The 23990-nt window shown below is 38.8% G+C and overlaps 2 protein-coding genes and 1 non-coding gene across 7 annotated transcripts in view; 2 read left to right on the plus strand and 1 right to left on the minus strand.

The window, feature by feature from the left end:
- The first annotated feature begins 47 nt into the window (after positions 1-47).
- Positions 48-15491, plus strand: LOC102294556 (serine/threonine-protein kinase PAK 2). Of its 5 annotated transcripts, none has more exons than XM_014334778.2 (15): positions 48-328; positions 7584-7771; positions 7899-8005; positions 9508-9655; positions 9751-9767; positions 9868-9978; positions 10154-10274; positions 10379-10442; positions 10569-10617; positions 11560-11672; positions 11767-11884; positions 11976-12075; positions 12190-12386; positions 13378-13515; positions 13673-15491. In XM_014334778.2, the coding sequence occupies exons 2-15, from the start codon at positions 7600-7602 to the stop codon at positions 13757-13759; spliced, it is 1542 nt and encodes a 513-aa protein (XP_014190264.1). In that variant the 5' UTR covers positions 48-328; positions 7584-7599; the 3' UTR covers positions 13760-15491. The 5 variants fall into 5 exon arrangements, with proteins under 5 accessions (XP_014190264.1, XP_014190267.1, XP_042078327.1 ...); XM_014334781.2 differs by having other exon boundaries at positions 7902-8005; XM_042222393.1 differs by lacking the exon at positions 48-328 and adding an exon at positions 2071-2667.
- A 1092-nt stretch (positions 15492-16583) lies between these two features.
- trnaa-agc lies at positions 16584-16656 on the plus strand. Its single transcript has one exon. It is a non-coding gene; the product is annotated as a tRNA-Ala (tRNA).
- A 1069-nt stretch (positions 16657-17725) lies between these two features.
- The window catches only part of LOC102294849 (otoferlin), a 17752-nt gene continuing 11487 nt past the window's right edge, over positions 17726-23990 (minus strand). Inside the window, exons 31-38 of the mRNA XM_042222394.1 lie at positions 23707-23867; positions 23249-23391; positions 23042-23130; positions 22795-22893; positions 22447-22688; positions 22102-22280; positions 21757-21857; positions 17726-18575 (exon numbers count right to left, since the gene is read on the minus strand). Of these exons, the coding sequence (XP_042078328.1) occupies positions 18395-18575; positions 21757-21857; positions 22102-22280; positions 22447-22688; positions 22795-22893; positions 23042-23130; positions 23249-23391; positions 23707-23867 (1195 nt within the window). The 3' untranslated portion in view covers positions 17726-18394. The remainder of the gene's footprint in view (positions 18576-21756; positions 21858-22101; positions 22281-22446; positions 22689-22794; positions 22894-23041; positions 23131-23248; positions 23392-23706; positions 23868-23990) is intronic.

Below are 23990 nucleotides of genomic sequence, written 5' to 3' on the forward strand. Positions count from 1 at the left end.
CGCAGGAGCTGCGTTTACGCGCCTTTGAGTTTTGCCCTAAAAACACTACGGAAGCCGCGTGGTTCCGATTGCTCGGTTTGTTTCGCTTCCTCTCCGTCAGGTTCCTCCCCGGCCCGAGCACGGAGTCAAGTTGAAAACACTCGGGGAGAGAAAAGAAGGCAAACTGTAGCGTGATAAAAGACGGCTTCGTTTTTCGCACCCGCGAGGACTGTCGTGAAATCTCAGCGTCAAATCGGGGCTTTAAACGGACTGAAAACAAACAGACACGGGGCGGAGTTTCGGTAGTTTTGGCCGGAGTGCGGTTGAGTTTTGCGGTTGAGAGCAACCGGTAAGTTAAGACTTCTTCATTCACTAGTCAGTGCAACACTTGTCTTAAACATTTTTGCTTCGGTTAGATCTTTTTCTGGCACAGGAAGCACCCAAACCGGATAGCATCTCCTTCCATAATTACTGAGAAGGCACTAGATCATACTGATCACTAGATGAGATTGAAAAAAAAACTGTAATAAAGTACAGGAGGCAAAATACCAGTGTGAATTGGGTTTGTGGCTGGCTTCGCCACATTGTCATATTGTCAGAGCATATAATAATTAACCCAAGTGATGTCAGTCTACAGGGACTGTGTTCACACAAACCGCTGGAATGTATTCTACAAAAATGAGTCTATAAATAAGCAAAACCTGCTTTAGTAATGACGGTACCGAGAGTGAGGTGTTGAAGTTGCACTCTTGAATGTGGTTTACATCTGTAGGACCACATTTTTAACTTAAGTAAGATGGACTTTAAATGAATACAGCCTGTACTTGCAGAGAAATCACACACTTAAGTCAAATTTAAACCTAATTAGTGCATTTTTGTGACATTTAAACGCATTTTTGTTGTTGTTTCTAATTAAAATTGATAAAGAACAATCACGAATTTAGTAGTTTTCTAACAAACTTGTAGACATTGCACTGTAAACCAGCACGTGATCAATTCTGACTGTATAAAAATGAATCAGATAATTATAAATAGTCAGTTCTAGACATTTTTTTTTAAAACAAGAGCTAAACATGACTTTTTCTAAAAGGTGTTTGCCAAAATAACTTTCATCCTGGAAAATCGGAGCAATGTGGGCGTCACGTGACCCGGGCTTGCCAAAAAGTGCTATACATCTGTAAATCTGTGCCTGTCATTTCTCCATCCACACTGACTTTTGTAGTCGAGCAGGAAGCTAAAACATTGCGACTTTGATTTGTGAGTTTAGTACTGTACCTGATACAAAGCCTAAAGCCCTCAGATTGCTTGCAGGTTGATTATTTTGAGCCATTAAACTGTTGACACGGGGGTGAGGTAGCTGTTTGGAAAAACAGGATAAGGTGTTCATTGTGGGTGTGCAGCTGGGCAGAGTGTATATGCTTCATTTACTGTCAGACTTACGGTCAGGGAAGGAACGTAAATGGGAAGAGGAAGAACGTAAATACAGTGTGTGTGTGTGTGTGTGTGTGTGTCTGTCTGTGTGGTGCACATAAATGTGTGATTTCTCATCTAACTGTATGTTTCTGCATATTTATGTCACTGAATGAAAGGAAGGTGGAAGAAAGCTTTGTGTGTGTGCATGGCTTCATCACTCCTTCCATCACTCATTATCACTCCTTCCAGGAAGTACTCCACAGAATTTCCTTTTATAGAAGCTGAATACAAAAGACTTGTTGTCCACTTCCTGTAAACATCTTGCCGGCCGTGTTCTCCGCTCTCTGGTTGGCTAGAGTGATCCTGTGACCCTTTGTGGCTCAGGGAGTTCCAGGATGAGGAAGTAGGCTTCCCTTGATCACAGCCAACCACAGAGAATAGAAAGTACCCTGATGTAGTGAGAGAGTGGGGAATGAGGAATAGAAATGGTATAGGCACAGGCATGTTGCTGGCTTGGCGGGATTTTAAAGGCAACATATTTCAATAGAGCTGAAATAACTGCTCAATTAAAAACTTAGGTGATTGGGTGAAAGAAAACCTGACTAGTTTTAATAATTTTGTTTGTTGTTTTTTTTAAAGCAGAAAAGCAAAACAATTGGGTCTAGCTTCTTAAATGTGAAAGTTTTCTCTTTGTTTCAGTTTCACATCATTGCAAGCTCAATACCATTAGATCCTGGGCTGTTGTCTAAAATTATTATTTCTACAGCACTCAATGCCGCCATGTAAAAAACACACAAGTGCACCGTGTGTTTCAGTAGTCTGCACAATGCAAATGCTAATAGCAGCTACCTGAAGCTATGCTGAAAGGCTTAAAGCTAAATGCAAACACAGTTTATGCTAGGAGTGAGACTCACCACAATGTCACTGCATGTTGCCCACAATAGTGTTGGTATTGTAATACAGCCATTCTGTGATTGTAACTTCAATGTTTACTTTGAAAGTGTTGATAGAAATGTATAGAAAAGGTCAGGGGTTGCGCTTTATAGAGCTAGAGAAAGCATATGGTAAGGTGCCAAGAGAGGAACTGTATTACTATATCAGGAAGTGGCAGAGAAGTTTGCGAGGGTGGTGCAGGACATGTAGGAGAACAGCGAGACAGTGGTGAGGAGTGACAGATGGGTTTAAGGTCGAGGTGGGATCTGCACTGAGCCCTTTCTTGTTTGCGATGGTGATGGACACGTTGACAGTTGAGGTCAAGCAGAAGAGGTAGTGAAGGTGGGTGAGTTTAAATGCCTGGGTTTAACCATGCAAAGCAATGGACAGTGAAGAAGAAAGCGCAGGTTGAGACAAGAATTGAGAGTGATTTATGACAGAAGGAAAGAAGCAAGAGTGAAAGGGTTGATTTACAAGATGGTAGCGCGGCCTGCTACGATGCGATCAATACGATTGCTTAGAGATGGTGAGATTAACCGAAAGATGCTAATTTTCCTGGGAGGGACCGGTATGGACAGGATTAGAAATGAGTGCATCAGAGGTATAGCTCAGGTTTAATGGTTTGAAGATTAAGTTAAAGAGGGAAGGGTGAGAGGGTTTATACATGTGCAAAGGTAGGCGATATACTGGATAAAGGAATGCTGAAAATGGAGCTGCTAGGCAGGAAGAAAAGATGTCAGATTATTAGTATGCTGATTTGTTTTCCGCTGATATCTTTCCCCTTGTGAGTTTTTTGTACTAGAACTTCTTTTCACTTTTTCACTTTCTTTTTCATTTGAGAAGTTCCGCCACGAATGAGCAGTAACTCTAGTACGTCAGATTGTTGGGTTTATAGTGGCTGTCCTTCCTAACCATTGTGTTTTATTATTGTACCGCAAGAGGAAGCAGTGTGATACTGACATATTGATATTTTACCTCCACCCTATTATGTTTTACCCCAAAGCTACGTGAAACACGATCAAATGCTCTATTGAAGCGTCTATTGGCAGAAGGAGGGTGTGTTTTAGGGCAGGGAATGTGTGTGTGTGAGGTATGCACAAGGCTTGTGTGTTTGTGATGAACAGGGCAACACACCCAGCTCCTGCTGCAGCCCTGCAGGCTATGGAATTCCTACAGAGAGACAACGTGTCTCAGCCTGAACAGCCTGCTCCCAAAATTCATCCCCACACACACACACACACACACACACTACACTCACACACACACACACACACACACTCACACTCACGCACACACATTTTCTGTGGAATTGGATATCAACGATGGATGGAGTCTAGTTTTTCCCGCTTGGGCAAGAATACACTTGTCCACTTTAGGATAACTGAGGAATGAGGCAGCCTGCTAAGACCTGCCCTGTGAGGGTGAAAAGATAGAGAGAGGGGTATAAGGAAAAGGGCGAGAGCTAAGTAGATAAATGAGCACCAGAGAAAGAGGTGCACAGATCCACTAGGAGTACAGCAGTTTTTATTGTTTACCTGGTCTTCTCTGAGGGGCAGAAGAAGCACAAAACAGGTTAGTGCTCACAGCTTAAAGAGATTTCAGGGCTTAAAGAGCATAAGGGGGGTGCCTCATTTTGAGTGGGTGGACTTTTGTGGACTTTGTTGCTGATGTTACTCTTGCCACAATAGAAAGCTTGACCTAAAGTGTGAAAACCAACTAGAGTTAACACACAGCCATCCATTGAGTCACTCTGAAGAGGAGAAAGCCTCTCACCTACAGTACAGTGATTCAGACATTATGCAGAAAGGGAAGTATTTAGCCTTGACAGTTAAATGTTAGCCTGTATCCATGTTGGGGCCTGAGGGCTTGGCTGTTACATAGAACTAATTTGCACGTGTGGATTTTTTTTTATACCCACAAAGGCTCTGATTAATGTATCATGGAAATGGATCAGTGTTGAAATCCAGTGATTTAGTTTCTGTGTTTTGATTTTACTTTACAACCGAGTCAAGTCTGCAGAGCTTCTATGGCAAGGGGGAGGGTTTCTGTGTAAAGAAGAGGTCATAGGTATACCTAGCTGAGCCACGTTTGTTATATTGTTTTAGTACGAGCTGTGTCATCTGCGGTCAGACGCAGGAAGTGAGGAAACCTCTGTTTGCTTCCTATTTCCTGTCTGTGATGTCATCAAGAATGCAAGCAGCAGCTCAGAGCCGATCGAACTTCTTGCTTTGCAAGAGCCTAAAAGGTGCTTTTGAGGTTCAGGGTTTCTGTGTTTGCGCGTGTCTGTCTGCAATCTCAGTTTTCACCATATTAGGATAAACCCAAGTATGTGTACCTATGGGGAAGTAAGAAGTGGTAATGTTTAAATTGGGACCAAAATAATTGACTATTTTGAGCATAAGAAGATTGGCCCTACGATAAATATCTTAATATATAAGACAATTTTTATGTTGTTAATACAATTCAGAGATGACTAAGAAACTTTTTACTCTTGTAGCCAGTGTTTGAAATGACCTTTTGTGATTCTCCAAGCAAACATTTTTCTCGCCGGCTACTACTGTGCCTTGGATTGGCTAGTTTTTTGCCACTTCTTTATGGTTAGATGGTTAGGAGTGCCTCCTCATGATATACATGTGTCTGTGCATGTGTGGGTGAGTGAAAAGACTATTTAGGTACACGCATGAATGCACCAATGTGTCAGATGTACTTGGGGGGTGGACAGAAAATACAGCTGCAATTTGCACTTGCCACATGTTAAATACGGACATTGGTTGTTGCTTTATATAGTTTGGGACTTTATTCATGCAACAGATTAAGAGATGCTTAATGATTAATGATCATGCTGTACATGCCAATAAAGAAGCAAAACAAAGTTTCTTACATCAATTTCTAGTCCCTGTTTGTTTGTTATTGCACACTATTTCTAAAGAGATGGTCTTTTATGCAAAATATTGATCTTAAAAGTATCTAATAACAGTGCATTTCAGATGTGGTGGTGTAAGAAAAGTTTATTTTTTTCTGAGGTTCCCTGAAAACTGAAACATGGATGTATAAACAAGTACTAGGGCTGTGCGATATGACCAAATTCTGTGCATCTCAGGCAACTCAACTTGTGTGAAGTGTTTTCAGCTGGGCGCCGTGTACCTGGAGTCGAGTGTTTTGACCGATGCATGACACTGCTGCGAGGAAAAGCCTGTTCTAACATTTGAGTCTAAGGTTTATTTTGAGCACCTGATGGCTCTTTTTTGTTTCTCATCTGTAAACTCTCTCCATAGTCTTTCACGTAATTCTTGCGTAGCTGGTAGAAGAGGTTTGTCATGTTTGAGTCTGGTGGGGACTGGTTTGTGGCATAATTTGCATAGTAGAGCTTTCTGGTTTGTGTCAGACTTTTCATAACCAAACCATGTCAATGCTACAGAGGTGGCCCCTCGTTTAGGAATAAGGGCCTTGATTTGTTTTCACTGTTCCTTCTGTTTGGAGCTACTTGGTTCTGCCTCCTCTTCAATGGTTATGCTGGTATTCTCTGTGCCCTGGTGAAAAAATATTGCCATAAACAGTGTATTTTGCAACACAACAAAGCAAACGATAATGTATAATTTGAAACGACGGATGTTTCCATATCGTCATCCGATATATTTTGTCATAGCGTAACAGCCCTAACAAGTACCTCTGCTTGCTCCCATTTTCTATAATACTAATATTCTTGAATTCTTCAACAGCATAACTTTCTGAGTGCATCACTCACAGTTAAAAATAATGCTAATCTATATATATACAGCCTTGGTCATCTTCTGTCTGAAGCATTAAACGTTATTCTGATTGGCTGCTTCTTGCAAATAGAAGGTTTCTGTGCTGACAACTTGTGTGTCTGAGATGACCATATAAGGACGTGTGCTTTCATTGACATCATGCAGATCTAAGAGTACAGAAACTGTCTGAAACGGTGTGCTTAGAACAGTCTGAATCCTGAGCTTTTGCCTCACTGGAGGTACTTGAACATTTGAGACTTTGGCAGTCGTTAATTTGACCATCCAACATGTAAAAGAAACATGTTTGTGTTTTAAATGGATTTTATATATAGACACTATATTATTCAAATATTGATGATGGAAAATATATGGTATAGCCTCTTCTGAATGTGATCCAAACTGTCTTTTATCTGTGCATGGACTCCTCAAATTTCTCTCCATTACTGGATGAATGCAACCTGCAGCTGTTCAGTGGGCGTGGGCCGTGGCTGCCCCTAATGAACATATCATCATGCCATATCTCAGGCGTATTCAGTAGGAGGTATATCAGGACTAAATGCTAGCCAGGAAGTGTCTGGATGTGCTTGTCATCCAGAATGAATGGCAGAAGTATAGGTTAGAAGACCTCGTCCCAGTAGCTTTGTCCAGTCAGAATTCCACCAGCAACGGTCTGAGCATGCCGACATGCCAATACCAGATTTTAATGTGAGTCAGTCACAGTGGCACTGAAGACAACATAAAGTGCTAAACTGACCCAGTTCTGAATTGCACAAGTGAGTTCATTTGTGTTTGGTAAAAAGTAAAAACCCAATTGACTGAAACAACAAACTAACAGAATATGTTTGGGTTCTCTATGAGATTATAATGACATACCAAAACAAAGGTTGAAAACACATTTCATGACATAAAATGTATTTATTTTTTTGACTAGTATATAACTAAATAAGGAAAGGAATAACAAACTTCTAAAGTTCAGTCTGAACACTGTTTTTAGGCCCTACTACCCTGATCAGGCCCTTTTTTAGGGCTGGTCTTTTCCCCTGTTATACACTTGTCATACCATTTGGCGTCACACTCATTTGCGCACTCTTATTCTCTTTCTGTCTGCTTTCCTTCCTCATTCATTTGTAACCGACTCAGCACGTCACTTTGCCGTTCAGCGTTGCTTCCTGTTCACATTTGGCTGGTTCCCTTCGCTCCAACAGTCAGAGCCGATTCTCACATTGCAGCATGGATGGATTAGTTATGTCTGTGTGAGTTTTTTTTTTTCCTTCTAAATGTATTGTTTGGCTACTTCTTTTTCTGTGTGTGGCGTATGCTAAGCTTTATTCGAAGCAGCAACCATTTCTCTCTAACAGCTTGGCCTAACGTGCAATAGAAGTATTGCGACATGTGAAAAAACAGGAAGAAGAGGACCGCAGTTTTAGTGTGCACTGCGCTTTTTGGATGTTTGTGAAATTTGTGGATTTTTCTGGATGTCTGTTAAATTTGTGGACCCTGATCCTGCAGGTCGAGGTGAGTGTAGATGTGTGACAGCGGAGTGTGTGAGGATAAGCCCCCCGCCCCCCCTGTCAGGATGAGCAGCCAAGGAGGAGTCAAAGACGCCCAATCGACCAATCACAACTCTCGGCCACTTCCGTCTGCACCAGAGGAGAAGAAGCCTAGAAACAAGATCATCTCCATCTTTGGAGAGAAAGGTGAGACGTGGAGCACACGCACATAAGTAAACCCAGACATTTAATATACTGCACAGTACCATAATAAAAGACCACACACGAGTGGCCATGGAAGAATGTAACTTTGACCTCTGACCTTTGTCTGCAGCAGGCAAGAAAAAGGACCGGGATAAGGACAGACCTGAAATCTCCTCCCCATCAGACTTTGAACACACCATCCATGTGGGTTTTGATGCTGTTACTGGAGAATTCACGGTAAGTACCTTAAACAATGACCAGTGTTCACTTGCAAAATGAGATTTTAATTCATGCACTGATCTCACTGATACCTTGGCTTAAGGTATCTTCAGAGTACATCGAGTGTTAAATTAATGAACTGTAATCATATCTTTAAGGAAGAGTCTGGGAATGCTTCTTTTATGTTTGAGTAAACATCAGGCTTGATTAAAATATGACTTTTCTTATTCATTGATAAAATGTTAAATGATGAGATGAAAATAAAATAAACACGTTTGTGTTGTCAATTTTTTTTTTTTCATCCATCCGTCCATCGTTGGCACTTAGCAGTCAGTCACAGGGCTAACAAAGCGAGACGGGTTTTGCAGTGCCAGTTTCACCAGCACTGCAAAAAGCCCTTAATTAGACAGCTGAGATCTCTGCATGCTGTCATCTTTTTACATTCCTCAGTGCCACATCATATATTTATTTGGTCTAATTGTTTATCAGTTTATGATTTTCCATCGAGAGGCATTTTGACGTGAGCAGGTTGAACAGGCAAATTTTAATAGTAAATAATTTCTAAACATAGTTGGTTTATTAATATGTGCTTATGTGGATTCAGAGTCAGTAGTATGAGCAGAAACGAAATTACCTGATTCATTTTGTTAATGTAAACATTTTAGGCATTAATCCTATTATAGCATGTTAATTACAGGTTCAGTATCTAATAATTGGAGTGATTTCTGATTTATACTAGGCAAGCAGTTAAAAGTTACTGTCGCTGTGTAAAAGATGCAATTATCGCATTACATCTTTTACTTGCAGTCCATTATAGGTTAGGTATGTCAGCAATCTAACTTCAGATTTGTCAGTTAGTTCAGTGTGGTATGCAAAAGTTATTACTGTTAATCTCTGTAAGATCTGGTTTATTTGGACTAGCTTTGTTTACCATGTAAATCTCCACTTAGGAAATACTTGCTGTAAATAAGATAACTTGTGAGATTGTCAGCTGCAGTGCTTGCTGGGACAAGATGAGATCGCTGCAGCTGTCTGAGATTAAAAAAAAAGAAGAAGAATTTGTAGCATGCATTTGTGACTGTAAGACCCCTGCACATGGAGCTTCACTCAGAAATGTTCTAGATGTTTTTTGGTGGTTGGTGCACTCATGTGTAACTAGAGCTGGAGCCGAGCTTCCAGAGAAGTTGATCCAGTGATTCCACTGTGACGAGCCATGGAAAGTCCCAGGAATTTCCTGTTGTGCTGCTGTAAGATTTCTTGGTCAGGCGTGCAATATTTCATGCCCTCCTCTGTGTGGAGTCAGCACAAGTATTATATTCTTTAACCCTTGAAAACTGGAAGTCAGAAGACGGGTGACTTTTTTTTTTTTTGTTCTTGTTTTATTCAAAAAGAGATTATTGACATAAGCTAAAGGAAGTAAGAGTGAGAGAAAGGAACTACTGGCTAAAAAAGAATGGATGTCCAGCTGCATGAAATACTCTTCACTGTAAAAAATTGTATCTGTGGGTCTCTTTGTGCAGGGCATGCCAGAGCAGTGGGCCCGTCTCCTTCAAACTTCCAACATCAGTAAATCAGAACAGAAACAAAATCCTCAGGCCGTCCTTGATGTTCTCAAGTTCTTCGACTCCACCAGTGGAAAACAGAAATACCTCAGTTTTTCTGGCGCGGGTTAGTTTTCTTTTTCTCAGCAGATAAATAAAAGCACGGTTTGGTGCAGGCTCACTTTTCTGTTCTTAAACTTTGAATTATTTTGTCTCTTTCAGACAAAGGATCACAGTCGGTGAGTAGCTCCATTCATTTTTTTCCCTACTTTTATTCACTGCCTTTATTTGCATCAGCAAATTCAGACTAAAGTGCCATTTATGCGTTTATTGTTGCAGCCAGGCAAGCAGGGTACTGCAACCTCCCCATCAGGCAAGGATGACGACGACGACGATGAAGTTGATTCGCCGCCACCAATCGTGGCACCACGGCCAGAACACACGAAATCAGTGAGTTTGATGTTTTGTTTTCACAACTAAAATTAGACAGTAAATTAAAATAAATATATTGTAAGAATTTAATAGTCAAAATTGCTAGCAGGTTCAGTCGAAGTTTAGTATTTATTCAGGACTCATGGGGTTTGTTTGTTTGTTTTATTTATTTATTTTTTTGTGTGTGTGTCAGATGTACACGAAGACAGTTGAACCAATCCCAGCTCCAGTTGGAAATGCCACCTCTAAGGCAGCTGACAAGCAGAACAATACGCCAAGAAAGATGACTGATGATGAAATCATGGAAAAACTAAGTATGCAAAGCACCCACACACTAAAAATCATGAATCACAGCCCAACAGTATTTTTGGCTCTGGTGAAGCACTATTCACTTTATTTATTTTTTCCTGATTCTCAGGAACAATTGTGAGCATTGGAGATCCTAAGAAGAAATACACTCGCTATGACAAGATCGGTCAGGGGTGAGTTTTAATTCTGGCCACTGTGTATACTGAAAAATGTGAGAATGTGTAGCAAGTTGCTGGTTCAAAATGACAAGTTTAGTAGAATAAATTATGTACAGTAATTGTTGAAATTTTCACTTCTAGAGCGTCTGGCACAGTTTACACAGCCATCGATGTTGCCACAGGGCAAGAGGTAAGTGTTGGAGCCACTACCAAAATGTCTACCTCACATTTACCTCAGTTTTCAGAATGAAGTTGGATTGGGATTTATTTATTTAATTATTTATTTACAAGTTATTAATATATTATGAAACACATTCTGGTGGGTTTTTTTAGTTCATAAAGTTACTTGAGGTGAGAGAAACACAATCGCAGCACATACTCTCTTTAGTTTCAGTGGTTTTAATATGTTAGAAGCACCAAACCATGTTGAAATATTGCTGTTTTGTTTCCGTCACCCTGTAGGTTTTTTCCCAAGAAGATATTAGGAGATCACAGTGGAAAAAAATGCTTTTTTTCACAGCACACACTTTGATATGCCTTATCACAAAAACCACACGTGGTACTTCACTGACTGTATTAAACTTAGTTTGTTTAATTTCGATATCGAATTTCATGATTCTGGCATTCTGCTGAATTAACTTATAGAGATTTCTGATGTAAAAAGTTGCAAATAACATTTGCAACTTGTGAATCTTGTGATTAATCAATCAATCTCAGACTACAGCTGGAAACCAGAAAGCTTATCATACTTTTAATCCTGTCCTTGCCTACAGCGGTTTATGCTGCCGAGTCTTGGGCGTGCTGGCTGTCGCACTCATTGCTAGCTGAGAGATTTGATAAAAATGAGCCATCGCTAATGAAATTTGTTTAATCTGTGTTTTAATAGTACAAGTACACTACCGGGTCTATACCAAGACTTCAAACCCCAGCATTTAGTCCTTATCAGAAGAATATACATTTTTCATATTGCAGTTATGGCTGACAAAGCAGTTTATTTTTTCTTTTGTCTTTACAATTTTACATCTCCTATTTGACTGTCCAAATTCAGGAAAAAATTAGTTGCACCTTGTGATTGCTCAGATAGGTTTTGTGTGTGTTTTGAAGCAAATGTACAATATCTTGTCTTCTGCAGGTTGCCATCAAACAAATCAACTTGCAGAAGCAGCCAAAGAAGGAGCTAATTATCAATGAGATCCTGGTCATGAAGGAGCTGAAGAACCCCAACATTGTCAACTTCGTAGACAGGTAACATGCTGCACAGAAAAACATACAATACACCTCACAACACCAGCTGTGAGTGGACCGCTCTGTAAATCCGACCGTCTGTGCGTGTTTATAGTTTCCTTGTTGGAGACGAGCTTTTCGTGGTAATGGAATACCTGGCCGGCGGGTCGCTAACCGATGTTGTGACAGAGACCTGTATGGATGAAGCTCAAATTGCTGCTGTCTGCAGAGAGGTAGGATCTTTCTCAGACAGCCGAGCTAATGAAAACAGTTTGTCTATTGCAATTTTGGTGGATTATAATCTTCCTACCTACATACGTTCAGGTCCTTCAGGCCCTGGAGTTTCTCCATGCAAACCAGGTCATCCACAGGGACATCAAGAGTGACAACGTTCTCCTTGGGATGGACGGATCAGTCAAACTCAGTGAGTGAGAACGCACGCAGATGTGTACACATCCACGGATTGATAATATACTTCGAACAGAACAACACACTGCTTTTTCTTCTAATCTCAATTTATTTTTCTCTCTCTTTGCAGCTGACTTCGGTTTCTGTGCTCAGATTACCCCAGAGCAGAGCAAGCGCAGCACCATGGTGGGTACACCCTACTGGATGGCTCCAGAGGTAGTAACCCGGAAAGCCTATGGACCCAAAGTGGATATTTGGTCTCTGGGGATTATGGCCATAGAGATGGTGGAGGGAGAGCCTCCATACCTAAATGAAAATCCTCTCAGGGTGAGTGTGTGTTAGGAGCAGCAATGCCTGTTGTGATGTTTGTACCTACACTAATACCTCCACTACGGGTTCAATATGCGAACCTGAGATTTAAGCTGCAAGTTTTTTGTTAAAGTTTTATCTTGAAAATCATAAAAAAGGAAATGTTAGTCTATTTTTTTCAGAATGAAATAATGCAGAAAAAGGAGATAATCCTGACATTTAAGATGTTGGAAATAGAACATGTGTCACAGCTCTGTGGATGGAAATGTGCACATTCTGCTGGTCAGTACGTCAACCGTGTTGATCCAGGCTAAAATACCTCAGCAACTACCGAATGGAAAACCATTACATTATAACCTCGTGGCTGAGACGCTGAACCCTGGTGACATTTGCGATCCTCTATTTTTGGATAGATGTTCGCTTTTTCACTTCACTTAAACCTAAAAATATGACAGCATCTACTAGATGGACAGGAACATTTTTTTTTAAAACAATTCCTTAATGAAGAATTCAGACTTTTCCTATAGCACCACCTTGAGGTTGATGATTCTCTTTGTTTGCACAGTAATTTATGGGAAAATCTTTCCTAAAGTAAGATGATGAACATGGGGAACATTACACCTTCTTATCACTAAGCATGTGTCAGCGCAAGCATGTTATTGTTGCAGTTTTGGTCAAATATGAAAGGCTTACAGAGCTCATAGCAGGGCTGTAATGACTGGAGTGTGGCTTCTATCCAATCCAGCTCTGTGCAGTTATGGCAGTTTTTACTGATTTTCCACAAAAGATTACACACAGTAAGCAAAGATAGGAAATAACTGAACTGATAGCGTTATTGCTTTAAAAAAACCTCAATAATGTGAAATTTATCACAATAACCATGAAGGTAAAAATCTGGTGTTTTGACTGTCCCAATCCAATTTATAAGAAATTACATTTGTGTTTAAAGACTAGTGCTTAAAAAATATTTTGCCCTACATTTCTTACTTTGCCATTATCCTGGTTTTAGGCATTGTATTTAATCGCCACCAATGGGACCCCTGAGCTACAGAACCCAGAGAAGCTGTCTCCTGTGTTCAGATCTTTCCTTAACCTTTGTCTGGAGATGGACGTGGAGAAACGAGGGTCAGGCAGACAGCTGCTGCAGGTAGAAAAGACCTATTCATCCGACCCAAATTCAAGATGTCTTTAAATGTTGAATCTAGATTTTTTTTTTCTTATGCATCTCAGTGAATTATGTACACTGTTATCTAAGTTCACCCCCTAACTTATAAAATTTCACATATCCACTTTTTTCCATTCAGCATCCATTCCTGAAGGTGGCGAAGCCTCTATCCAGCCTCACCCCGCTCATCCTGGCAGCCAAGGAAGCCATCAGGAGCAATCGCTAAATCCTGGCCTGCAAAGACTCCAAGCCAGCATCTCCTGCTGGTCCACATATGACGACTATCTGCAGTGTGTTAGTGTTAATGATTTTTTCCAAAAGGGCATAAAATGCTGCTCCACTCTTCCCCGTGTTTCCACACAGATATTTATCTTACCTTTGTGCCTTGTTCTAAAGCTGCATATAGCCATAATATGTTATCCATTTGTTTTGTGTTTGTATGTATGTGATGTTGAAACTGGTTATCTGTGCATAACCGATGCATTATCATTGTTAATTTAGACACCGAGGGCCATATTCGTAAAGAATCGTGGTTTACGACTTGTTCTACTAAAAAGCCCAGAACAGAACAGAGGTGAACCTTACGCTTAATTAATAAAATTGCTATCTTTACGTTGATCTTTTTATTTGTGAACACTGTGTCAGTAAAGTGACATATCCTAATTAAAATGGAAAAATAAATGCCAGGAGCTTCACGTTTAAATTATTTTCTTCTCTTTAGATCTAAGTGTTATGACAGGAGCACAACATGGTTTTGTTTATCATTCTACCATGTGACCATGCAGCTGGTTTCTGTGGTTATTTCTGCTGTGGTTACACATGTGCGTTGTGACTAACTGGATCCAAAACTTTTAAATGTGACATTAAAAATCATGGTGTGCTAAAACTGTGGCCGAGGATGGGACAATGCAGTCTTTATGGAGTGAAAAACAAGGCCAGTGTACTGTATCTGAATGAAAATCTTCCCATTCCAGTAAAGTCGGGTCTTTGTTATATATTTTTGTTTGCAGTCTGCTTTTTTAATTATCTTAAATTGGTAGTTGGGGGTATTGCAGGCACCAAAAAACAAAATAACGCATACAGCTTTGCCATGAAAACATATCTGCAGGATCTCCTACAGATTATGGATCTGAACACTGTTTACTGCATGACCAATACTTTTTGGCTTATCAGTTCAGCCACACTTTTTCTCAGAAATCTTTGTCGTCATTTTTTCTTTGTTTCTCTTTGTCTTTTCTAATTGATGCCTTATTGTTGGTAGTAGTGCAACAGAAATGCTGTATGCAGTTGTTTGACAGCGTTAAACTGGAGGATTTTTTTTTTTTTTTAATTTTTACATTTTGTATATTTGTGTAGTGTCTTGTATTGTGAACAGCTTTTAGTATGTACATTGTTTTATATTTGTAACTAACATAACAGAAGAGCATTTCAGGGTTGTTTTTTTTTCCAGAATTTTTTTCTTGTTTATCAACTCATCATTGGTTTCCTGAACTGTGCAATTATGAGCTCAGAAATTAGTAACACTATATAATACGGCCCACGATTTAAAGGTGTCTTTCACCTGTAATTAAAAGGAATTTTAGTGTTTTTTATTTGAAATTACAATATAATTCTATTTACCTAAAAATACTTATAGTTGGATCCAGATAGCTTGGTAGGCTGGAATATGAGGGCAATCAGTCAGAATTTTACAAGAAACAAAGAAATTGTTAAATAATTAAGTTTAGGCAGCGTGCAATTTGACAAACAGTGATTCCCCATCGTACTTTTCATGGTGGGGCCGTATTATAGAGTGGATTAATCTTGCCTTTTTACATCCTTATTTAATATTCATTATGTTGATGTTGCATGATGGATGTTCTATTATCCTTTTATTTTACCAAAATACATGTGATGAGAACTGTTCTCCCTTACCAACTTGCAAGAAAAAATAAATACCATCAATAATTGCAGGCTTATGTAAGCTCGATGATGAAGTCTTTTTTTTCTCACAAAAACTGTTCAAACGTAATTTTGAAAAGTAGTGTAAGGCATGTCTCCTTTCCTGTAAAATGACTGGATGTTAAACAAGGTTAAGCCACTTCATAATTTAGCTCACACGCCCAAAACTAAAGTGTGCTTACAGTGTCAGATGGGGAAATATAGTTTTTCTGCAACGATTACAAAAAAAAGTTACGCAGTACTTAGCGTGTAATTTGAGTCTCCTTCCCTTTGAAATTTAAGGAGCACTTCAAATTATGTATGCACTACTTCTTCTTTCATTCATTACAAAATAGTTAAATTTACTTACATTACAATGATTTCTTTGTTTCTGACCAACAATGTCGTTTTGAAAATCTCCTGTAAAAACCTGATTTGTTACCCTCTTATTCTAGTATAGTTAACTTAGTATGTGTAGGTAAATATAATTGCTATATAAGTATTCATTTAGAAAATATAATTTATAATAGTATTAGAAAATATAATTTCTTGTAGTATTAGAAATTATGGCCGTATTATAAAATATTACCTCAAAATCATATAATGTATTGAGAACCCTGAGATGCTCAGACCTGTGTTAGGCATCATTTAGAAATAAAATGGGAAAAAAGTGTTTGTTTTAGCGTGATTGGAATAACAGCTGCGATTGGCTTCTACTACCTCATTTTTCATAGTTCAAGTTTAGACAACGACTGGAAACAATGAAACGTTGCATGTAACATATCCTTGATGCGGTAAAAACGTGTGTAATTTCGGCAGAAATTATAATAAAGGTGAGCCTTAAAGATTTGTGTCTCGGTTAATATGAATCATAGATGTAACTAAAGTTGAAGTGACTGTTAGCATTTTTTGTCTTGACTACGAAAAAACGACCAAAAAGGATGGTATGCAGAAAACTTAAGTAAGATAATAAAAAGAGTAGTGAGGAAGTTCTGCAAAAGTTATCTTGTGGTGTTTACTAACGTTCACGTGTTGTATAAAGAGTTATACACCCGATGATTCAAAACAGGAAGCTGACGAGGCTGTGGATGCAATGATAAAAGAAAGTGACGTGAGGCTTCGTACAGCCAGGGGGATTAGCTCAAATGGTAGAGCGCTCGCTTAGCATGCGAGAGGTAGCGGGATCGATGCCCGCATCCTCCAATGTTTTTTTTTTTTTTTTTTTAATTTTGTTATTGAATATTTGTTCTTTCATTTTCATTCATACATTAACTATAAGCAACCGATGACCTTTTAACAAACTGTGTCAAATGATCAGCGAATTACGCGGAGCAGTCGCACGTGTATAGCACTGTTACTGTTAATTCCACAGAAAACCAGAAGATGGCAGCATAGACTCATAAACGATTGATCTCTCCTCTGTCTATATTCATTTAGTTTAAAATGAGCGTGTATTTAGAGCCACGTGTTCAGGTAGGTTTGTGTATTTTTTTTATTATAAGGAACGAACACGTCAAATGGAGGACCAACATGGCCAAAGTAGTTTAATTAATTAGATTATATACAAAGAAATACAAATATGATTTATGTATTTTTATTATCTGTGGGATTTTGTTATTGTTGGTATTGATTTGGTATTGATTGTCTGTTCTGTTAAATGAAATGTGAATAAAGTGCTGATTCTTATTCTGAAAGAAAATTGGAAATAAAGACCTGGATCTAAAAATTTGCCCTAAATATGGTAAAAGAATAGAAATAGAAGGCAGAAAGAATTGAAACCATTAATAAATATGAGCATTTACACACATTACAGGATGGATGCAAACAGGCCAGAAGCTTTATAATACAGAATCCTCTCTCAACTGATAATTTTAGAGTTCCTTGGACACGCATTGCATGCTATGGAACACTATTGTGGCGAGATTTTAAACTCTTTTAAAGTGTTTTACAAAAAAGATTTTAGATTTTAAAAATTTATAGACTGGAAAGGATCATGCACATGCAGGTCAGTATATGCAGTGAAAGAAAATGCTGAAACTTCAAGGGTTTTCTTGAAAAGGTGAGTTAATCCTCCCAGGAACGAAGTGCTGACAGATGATGATAAAAATGTTTATTGTTGTTTCGTAACTACACAAATTACTGCACACTTTAACAAGCTTTTCATATCACAATAAATCAGAACAAATGTGACAGTCTTGCCTTGGAGAAGCAACATTCACAACACTAAAACTAATGGTAATCATTTCAGCAAATATAACCGTCATTGTGAAACAATGATATTTTTACACCACCACACCACAGTAATGGGTTAGATTATATGGTATGAGAATAATTTTTGCAAAAGGGGATGATATACTTGTAATCAAAACTTTATAATATGTCAAATGTCATTGTATTACTGTGTGACAGGTGGAGGTAGGACCCAATAGCAAAAGGGGAACTACTAGGAATTGGGAACTAATAAATTAAGAGATAACAACTAGATTACAAGGGAAACAGCACACAAGAAAAGACACAGGAAGAGAGACAACACAACAACAAGCAGATGAAGACAGACGACTTAAATACACACAGGATAACGAGAGGATGGAAAACAGGAGGAAACACACTGGAACTAATACAGACTAACATGACAGGGGAAGTGGAACTGAGCACACTGAACACAAGGTGAAATATTTTCAAAATAAAACAGGAAGTACGATAACCACAGAGAAACAGACATGGAAACAAGACTGACTGTGGAGACAGAAAGAGAACAACAAACAAAATGAAGACAAGGCCAAGACTAGAAACTACAAATAGTACACAAACCAGAAAAACAACTAAAAGCAAAACCAGGTGTATACACTAAATCTTTGAATATTAAATAAAGGAGAATCCAGAGAGTCCAAATACAAAAACACTGGATTACAGACTCAGTACCGTGTTTATTTGTTTATTTTTAAACTCCCAGCATCTTCTTCACCATGTATCCTGGCATGTTGTACAGGAAAAGAGCCATGATGGCAAGCAGCAGGAGAGCAGTGACAATCTTGATGGTCAGCCACCTGTACTGGTCACAAACCAGGCGTTTCACAGCTTTGAGAGGGATGAGGAACCAGAGGAGGGCAACATCTGGACGGCTGGTGGAGTACAGAGTTATAAACACTGCGTTAGACAAATAACATCAAATAACTGACAAACCAATTTTCTTTCCGAACATCTAGAGGTTGTCACCAATTGGCTTGTACTACATTAAAAATATAAATGAGAAAAAACCAACATATTTGAACCTCATACTCACTGATGACAAAACAACACTGCACTCTTTTTTGTTTTCTATTGAGCACTAAACAAAGAAGGCATTCATATAGAGATGACATAACCCTCTGATAAATGGATTGTCCAGATCTCAGTTTATTCACAAATTTAAAATATCATACACAGATGCAAAGCAAAAAACTGAATTCAAACACAATATACTCACTTTTAAACCAGTACAACATATGAAGGTGACTAATGTTCAGTTATTTTAAAAACAAGCACTGAAAATACAGAAAACACTATTTCAACAAACAAGAAAAACTGCAACAACAAAAACAAAAAACCCTCTAATATGATTTGTACACATTAATACACAATATTAGACACACTCAAGTAATAAGTATTATCAGTAGTGTTACTGTGATAGCGCCTGTTTAACAATGCGGTGGTTAGTTTATGATATTGTAAAGCTGAAACCATTCACAACAGAATACAAGTTATCACTGAACACGCAGTCTTTGAAAAGGTAAAAACCTCAGCTGTTTCTCTTAAGCTCCCAGCATCTTCTTCACCATGTATCCAGGCATGTTGTATATGAAAAGAGCAAAGATGGCCAGCAGGAGAAGAGCAGTGACAATCTTGATGGTAAGCCACCTGTACTGGTCACAAACCAGGCGTTTCACAGCTTTGAAGGGGATGAGGAACCAGAGGAGGGCAACATCTGGACGGCTGGTGGAGTACAGAGATGTAAAAAGACGTTAAAGAAGCCAAAGCCATTGTGGCCCACATATATGCAAAATAATCGATTACTTGCATGATGGAAATACCCACATGATATAACAAGCAAATGTTACTGGTTACCTGTTTAACACCATAACTGATTCCATAGGAATTAAGAGTTAAGTAGCAGCCAGGTGATGCTAGTCAAAATGCACTTGGCTAATTGATCATCAGCAAATGTGAGCACCTCTATAAAAGCATTATTTTTGGTAGTTTGCTGGTCTGGAGCATTCAGGTGTTTGTTAACGACTCTCTTTTACAGGAACCAGACTCAGGGAGGAGGGGCCATCTGCAATTCACACTCCAATGAATGAATCAGGAGTAACTTGGGCTTCAGTATCACAAGTATATATTGGCATACAGATTCAACCAGGGAATAAACCACCAACCTTCCACTTAGTCAACATCTTGCTCTACCTCCTGAGCCACCAATAGAAACACTAGAAAATAATTCTTCTACCTTTTCAACATATTGTATTTAGCAGCCTTTTTCTTTCCACTTTTACCATAGTAAAATATACTTAAGCAACTGCTAAAGGTATTAGGTGGGGGGTTTATTTCAGAAATGAGCTTCTGCTTTTCTGAAGTGACTGCTGACCTCTCTGTTTTATTTTTTCAGGTGCATTATATGTTTAGTACTTATCCATGGATCCACTCATCCATTTTCCTTTGCTTGTCCAGTTTAAGGTTGTGAGCGTTGCTGAAACCAATCTCAGATGCCACGCTCTGAACAGGCTGCCAATCCATCACAAGGCTTAGTTCTTATATCTCAGAAGGAATGAACTTGTTTCATCTGTTGAGGTGGTGCTTTTGATTATCGTTCTTCCAGTGACTATACTTCTTTTTTCTTTTCCATTGTAAAGCATTTTTATTAAAACTCTACTTTAGGAATAAAACTCTATATTGAAAGAAATCCGTGTGTGTGTGTTTTTCTTTGTCCACAAACACATCATCAGGAGCCGAGTAACCAAATTTGTTACATAAGTGCCCCTGCAGATTTTTATCTACACCAGATATTACTGTATGACGCATCACATTGCCTGTTAACCTAGCAATGAGCTAAAATTACGTGTATTAAGCCTGCAACTCCAATCTATCCTTTTATTTTCATGACAATAACATCTCATTTAAATCCATAAAAATTGCATTTTACATGCTTAGCAACCACCTGGCAACCAACTTTTTTCACTATTATTAAGATATTGATTTATGAACAGCATGAACAGGCCAAACAGTACAGTGTGTGAAAGTTAATTTGGTAGATTTCTTAAAGAACATGGTTTTCTGAATCCTTTTCTTAGTGCATGTTGTTTTCTTGGTATAACTTTGTACATTTTAATGTATTCCTTCATTGCTTTTATTTAGTTTAAAAGTGCTGGCTCAATAGAAAAAGTGCACAGGAAGTTTGGAGGAGAGAGTGAGTCAGAAGTTCTAAGATTAGTCTGCTGGAACCATGTGCAGAACATCTTAAGCTCCCAGCATTTTCTTCACCATGTAACCGGGCATGCTGTAGAGAAAAAGAGTGAGCACAGCCAGCAGCAGGAGAGCAGTGACAATCCTGATGACCAGCCACTTGTACTGTGTGCAGAACAATTGTTTAATGGTCTCATTAGTGAGTGAGGAACCACAGAAGGCTGGTGTCAGGATGGCTAGAAGGACAGAAATGTGCACGTTCAGTATTACAGATTTTAAGGACTTTGGAGCATTTTACTGTTTTTTTACTACAAACTAAATTAATGCTTTGAAAGTTAGTGGACTCCCTGAAACAACAATAAAGCAGAAAGCAGGATGGGGAAAAATAATTCTAGTTAGAAATAAGGATAAGAAACAGCAACTTACCATGTAAAGAAAGAAGATCCTAGGTCTAAGTCCAGCGTTTGACTGAAGCAAATTCCTTCAACTGTCTTTCCTCAGTTCATGAAATTTCTTAATGCATTTTATGCAAGTTTAATATTGTTTTTTATGTTTTTTTTTAATGACTGTGTAACAGGTGTTTTTTTGTTGTTGTTTTTTTTACAACAATTGATTTAACAATTCAATTTACCACTATATCTATTATGTTCTCTGTTTTTCTTTTTTTCCGCTTACCTGTTTGGACTGTCAACCTTTAAACCTGCATGTATCTGTGCATGTAAGGTATGTGTACATGGACACAACATTTAGTATGTGACTGCTTCTGTTTATAGGAGGGGTTTATGTAGAAGCCAAAAGAATATACTGGACCATGCCGCTGAAAAAATTAGATCAAAAGAATGGATGATAGGAAAACATCCTTCATACTTGGGTTTCTCCAGTGGTTCTGGTTCATTTCGTCCGTCACCGACTGGACTTTTCTCTGCCTCCTCTCCTGTCAGAAGGTGCAGCTCTGCTTCCACTTTTCCCTGTAAAGACAAAAAACAATATGAGTGATGTGGATTCACGCTATTACCTAAAGCAAAGATGTCAAACTCATTTTATAACGTGGGTGAGACCAGTATGAACCAGTGCATACAAAGGTTTAACTACACATTTAATCCTGGAGATATGTTACGAAACAGTGTGCTTTACTGCTTGCGTTAGCATTACAAAAATGAGTCATTCCCTATTTAGAACCATAATTTCAGGTGGTGCTTTGGTGTGACTGACCGTAAGCTCAAACTCATCATCTTCATTCCTGGCCACAAAGGGCCACCAGCCTTTGATCCTCTTCTGTTTGAAGATGGAGACCATGGGCATCTCTCCTTCATTTGTCACCATTTCAATGGTACACTGCTTGGGAGTCTTGGCGCCACGTGGGAAACGGTTCAAGTCCAGCTCAATTGCACCTATGAAGACATTTTTTCTACAGTAAATGTCGAATAAGTACGAAGGTTAAGCCATCTTAATGACATTACGCCTAAATTTACAATGTTGCCTGCTGTGTTAGTGGTGTTTCACAAACAATCTCTTATGAGTAGCGATGTTTTTTAGCTTAATGATTTTTGACAATACCCAGGAAATCATCTGCTGAGAAATGGTCGGCATCCCACACTTGCAGGTTAAGACGAGCAGGGATCTTGTACTCAGTCTCATCCCAAGCAAACATGGACTCTTTTTTTGAGATGACGATCTTCTCCTCTGCCATGAGGTAATCAAACGGGTAGATGAAGCGCCAGTTGAAATTCCCCTCCCCAGTGATGGAGTGATAATGAACATCAGTGTCCTGTTTGTCCTCCTGCTGCCCTTTTAACCAACTGTGAGAAAAGGGGGAGGGTTTGTAAATGTTTCCGTATCGGGAATCTGATTTGACTGATTTCTGCTCATAAACAAGTGAACAAAAAACAAAAGATACATTATTACCCTCGCACAAATATATCACTAGATTTCTCGCCAGTGAAGATGTCATCATCCTCCAGAACGACTTCATCTGTGTTCCAAATTATGACCCTCAGTTCAAACCTGTACAAACGCAAAAACACTAATCAATGATCAATAGTGATTGGTAAAAACCTCAAATTAAACTGCATAATTTATTCAAATACATTAAGATGGTTTTGAACTTTATACTGTGTGTGTTAAAGCTGCAAGATGACTGTTGAAATCATACTTCTTTGGTTTCCTTGGTGAAATGTCAAGTGCAGGACCAGGTGCTGTCATATCTTTAGGGAACATATCCACCCACATCTCAATTCTTCCCTAAAAAAATGTACAGGATGAGATTTTTTTTTTCAATATGCAAATAATCTGTAGAAGATAATTCCAACATACAAGCCTTTTTCATCAAAAGTTTTTATATTTAAATAAGTTTACACACTTGCTCAATTCCTGGTTTATCAGGGTGGAGCAGCGGTCTGGTCTCCACGTGTTCTGGGACGAGCTTGCAGCCAGCTCGTGGAATTTCTTCCCAGTGGTTCAGCACAGTAAGGGCAAGGTGTTCATCTGTCTGCTTCTTCAGACCTGACAAACATCATCACAAAAATATATGTATTTTTTAAAGTGAATACTATCAAATGAAATTAAGCTTTACCTTTAAACTGTTTAAGCATTTATTAGACTTGATGCGTGCTCAATCATCAAGGTAAGTAAATGCCAAAAAGTTGATGAACAGAATCAACTTTTTTGGCATTTATCAGACCAGTTTGTCAGTAGTACCAGCATGAAAACAAGCACACAAAAAGTATTGGAGAGAGTATGTCCCACTACAGCAATATTGCCTTTCTTTAGTAAGTTACTGAGAAAATGAAGTGGGAGAAACAGAAGGACATTGAATACCATTTTCATCCTCTATCTCTGTTGGCGCCATGAAGACACGATTCTCCACCTTCACTCTTCCTGCAGGACCATAGTGAGGCCCGTCCAGTTTGCCATCCTTACACAGCTTAGCCAGGATGTGGGTGGGTTTCATCGGGTCACGCCACACATTGTAACCGTGGCTACAAAAAAGGGTTTAAAAAAACAAAATTTTAAAAACTAGAATCAAATGAAAGTAAATGGTGACATTTTAAAACTGTAAAAAACCTTCACACACACACACACACACACACACACACACACAC

This window comes from Haplochromis burtoni, unplaced genomic scaffold, assembly GCF_018398535.1.
Source record: "Haplochromis burtoni strain Fernald_Lab_line unplaced genomic scaffold, NCSU_Asbu1 Contig_85, whole genome shotgun sequence".
NCBI classification, from domain to species: Eukaryota; Metazoa; Chordata; class Actinopteri; order Cichliformes; family Cichlidae; genus Haplochromis; species Haplochromis burtoni.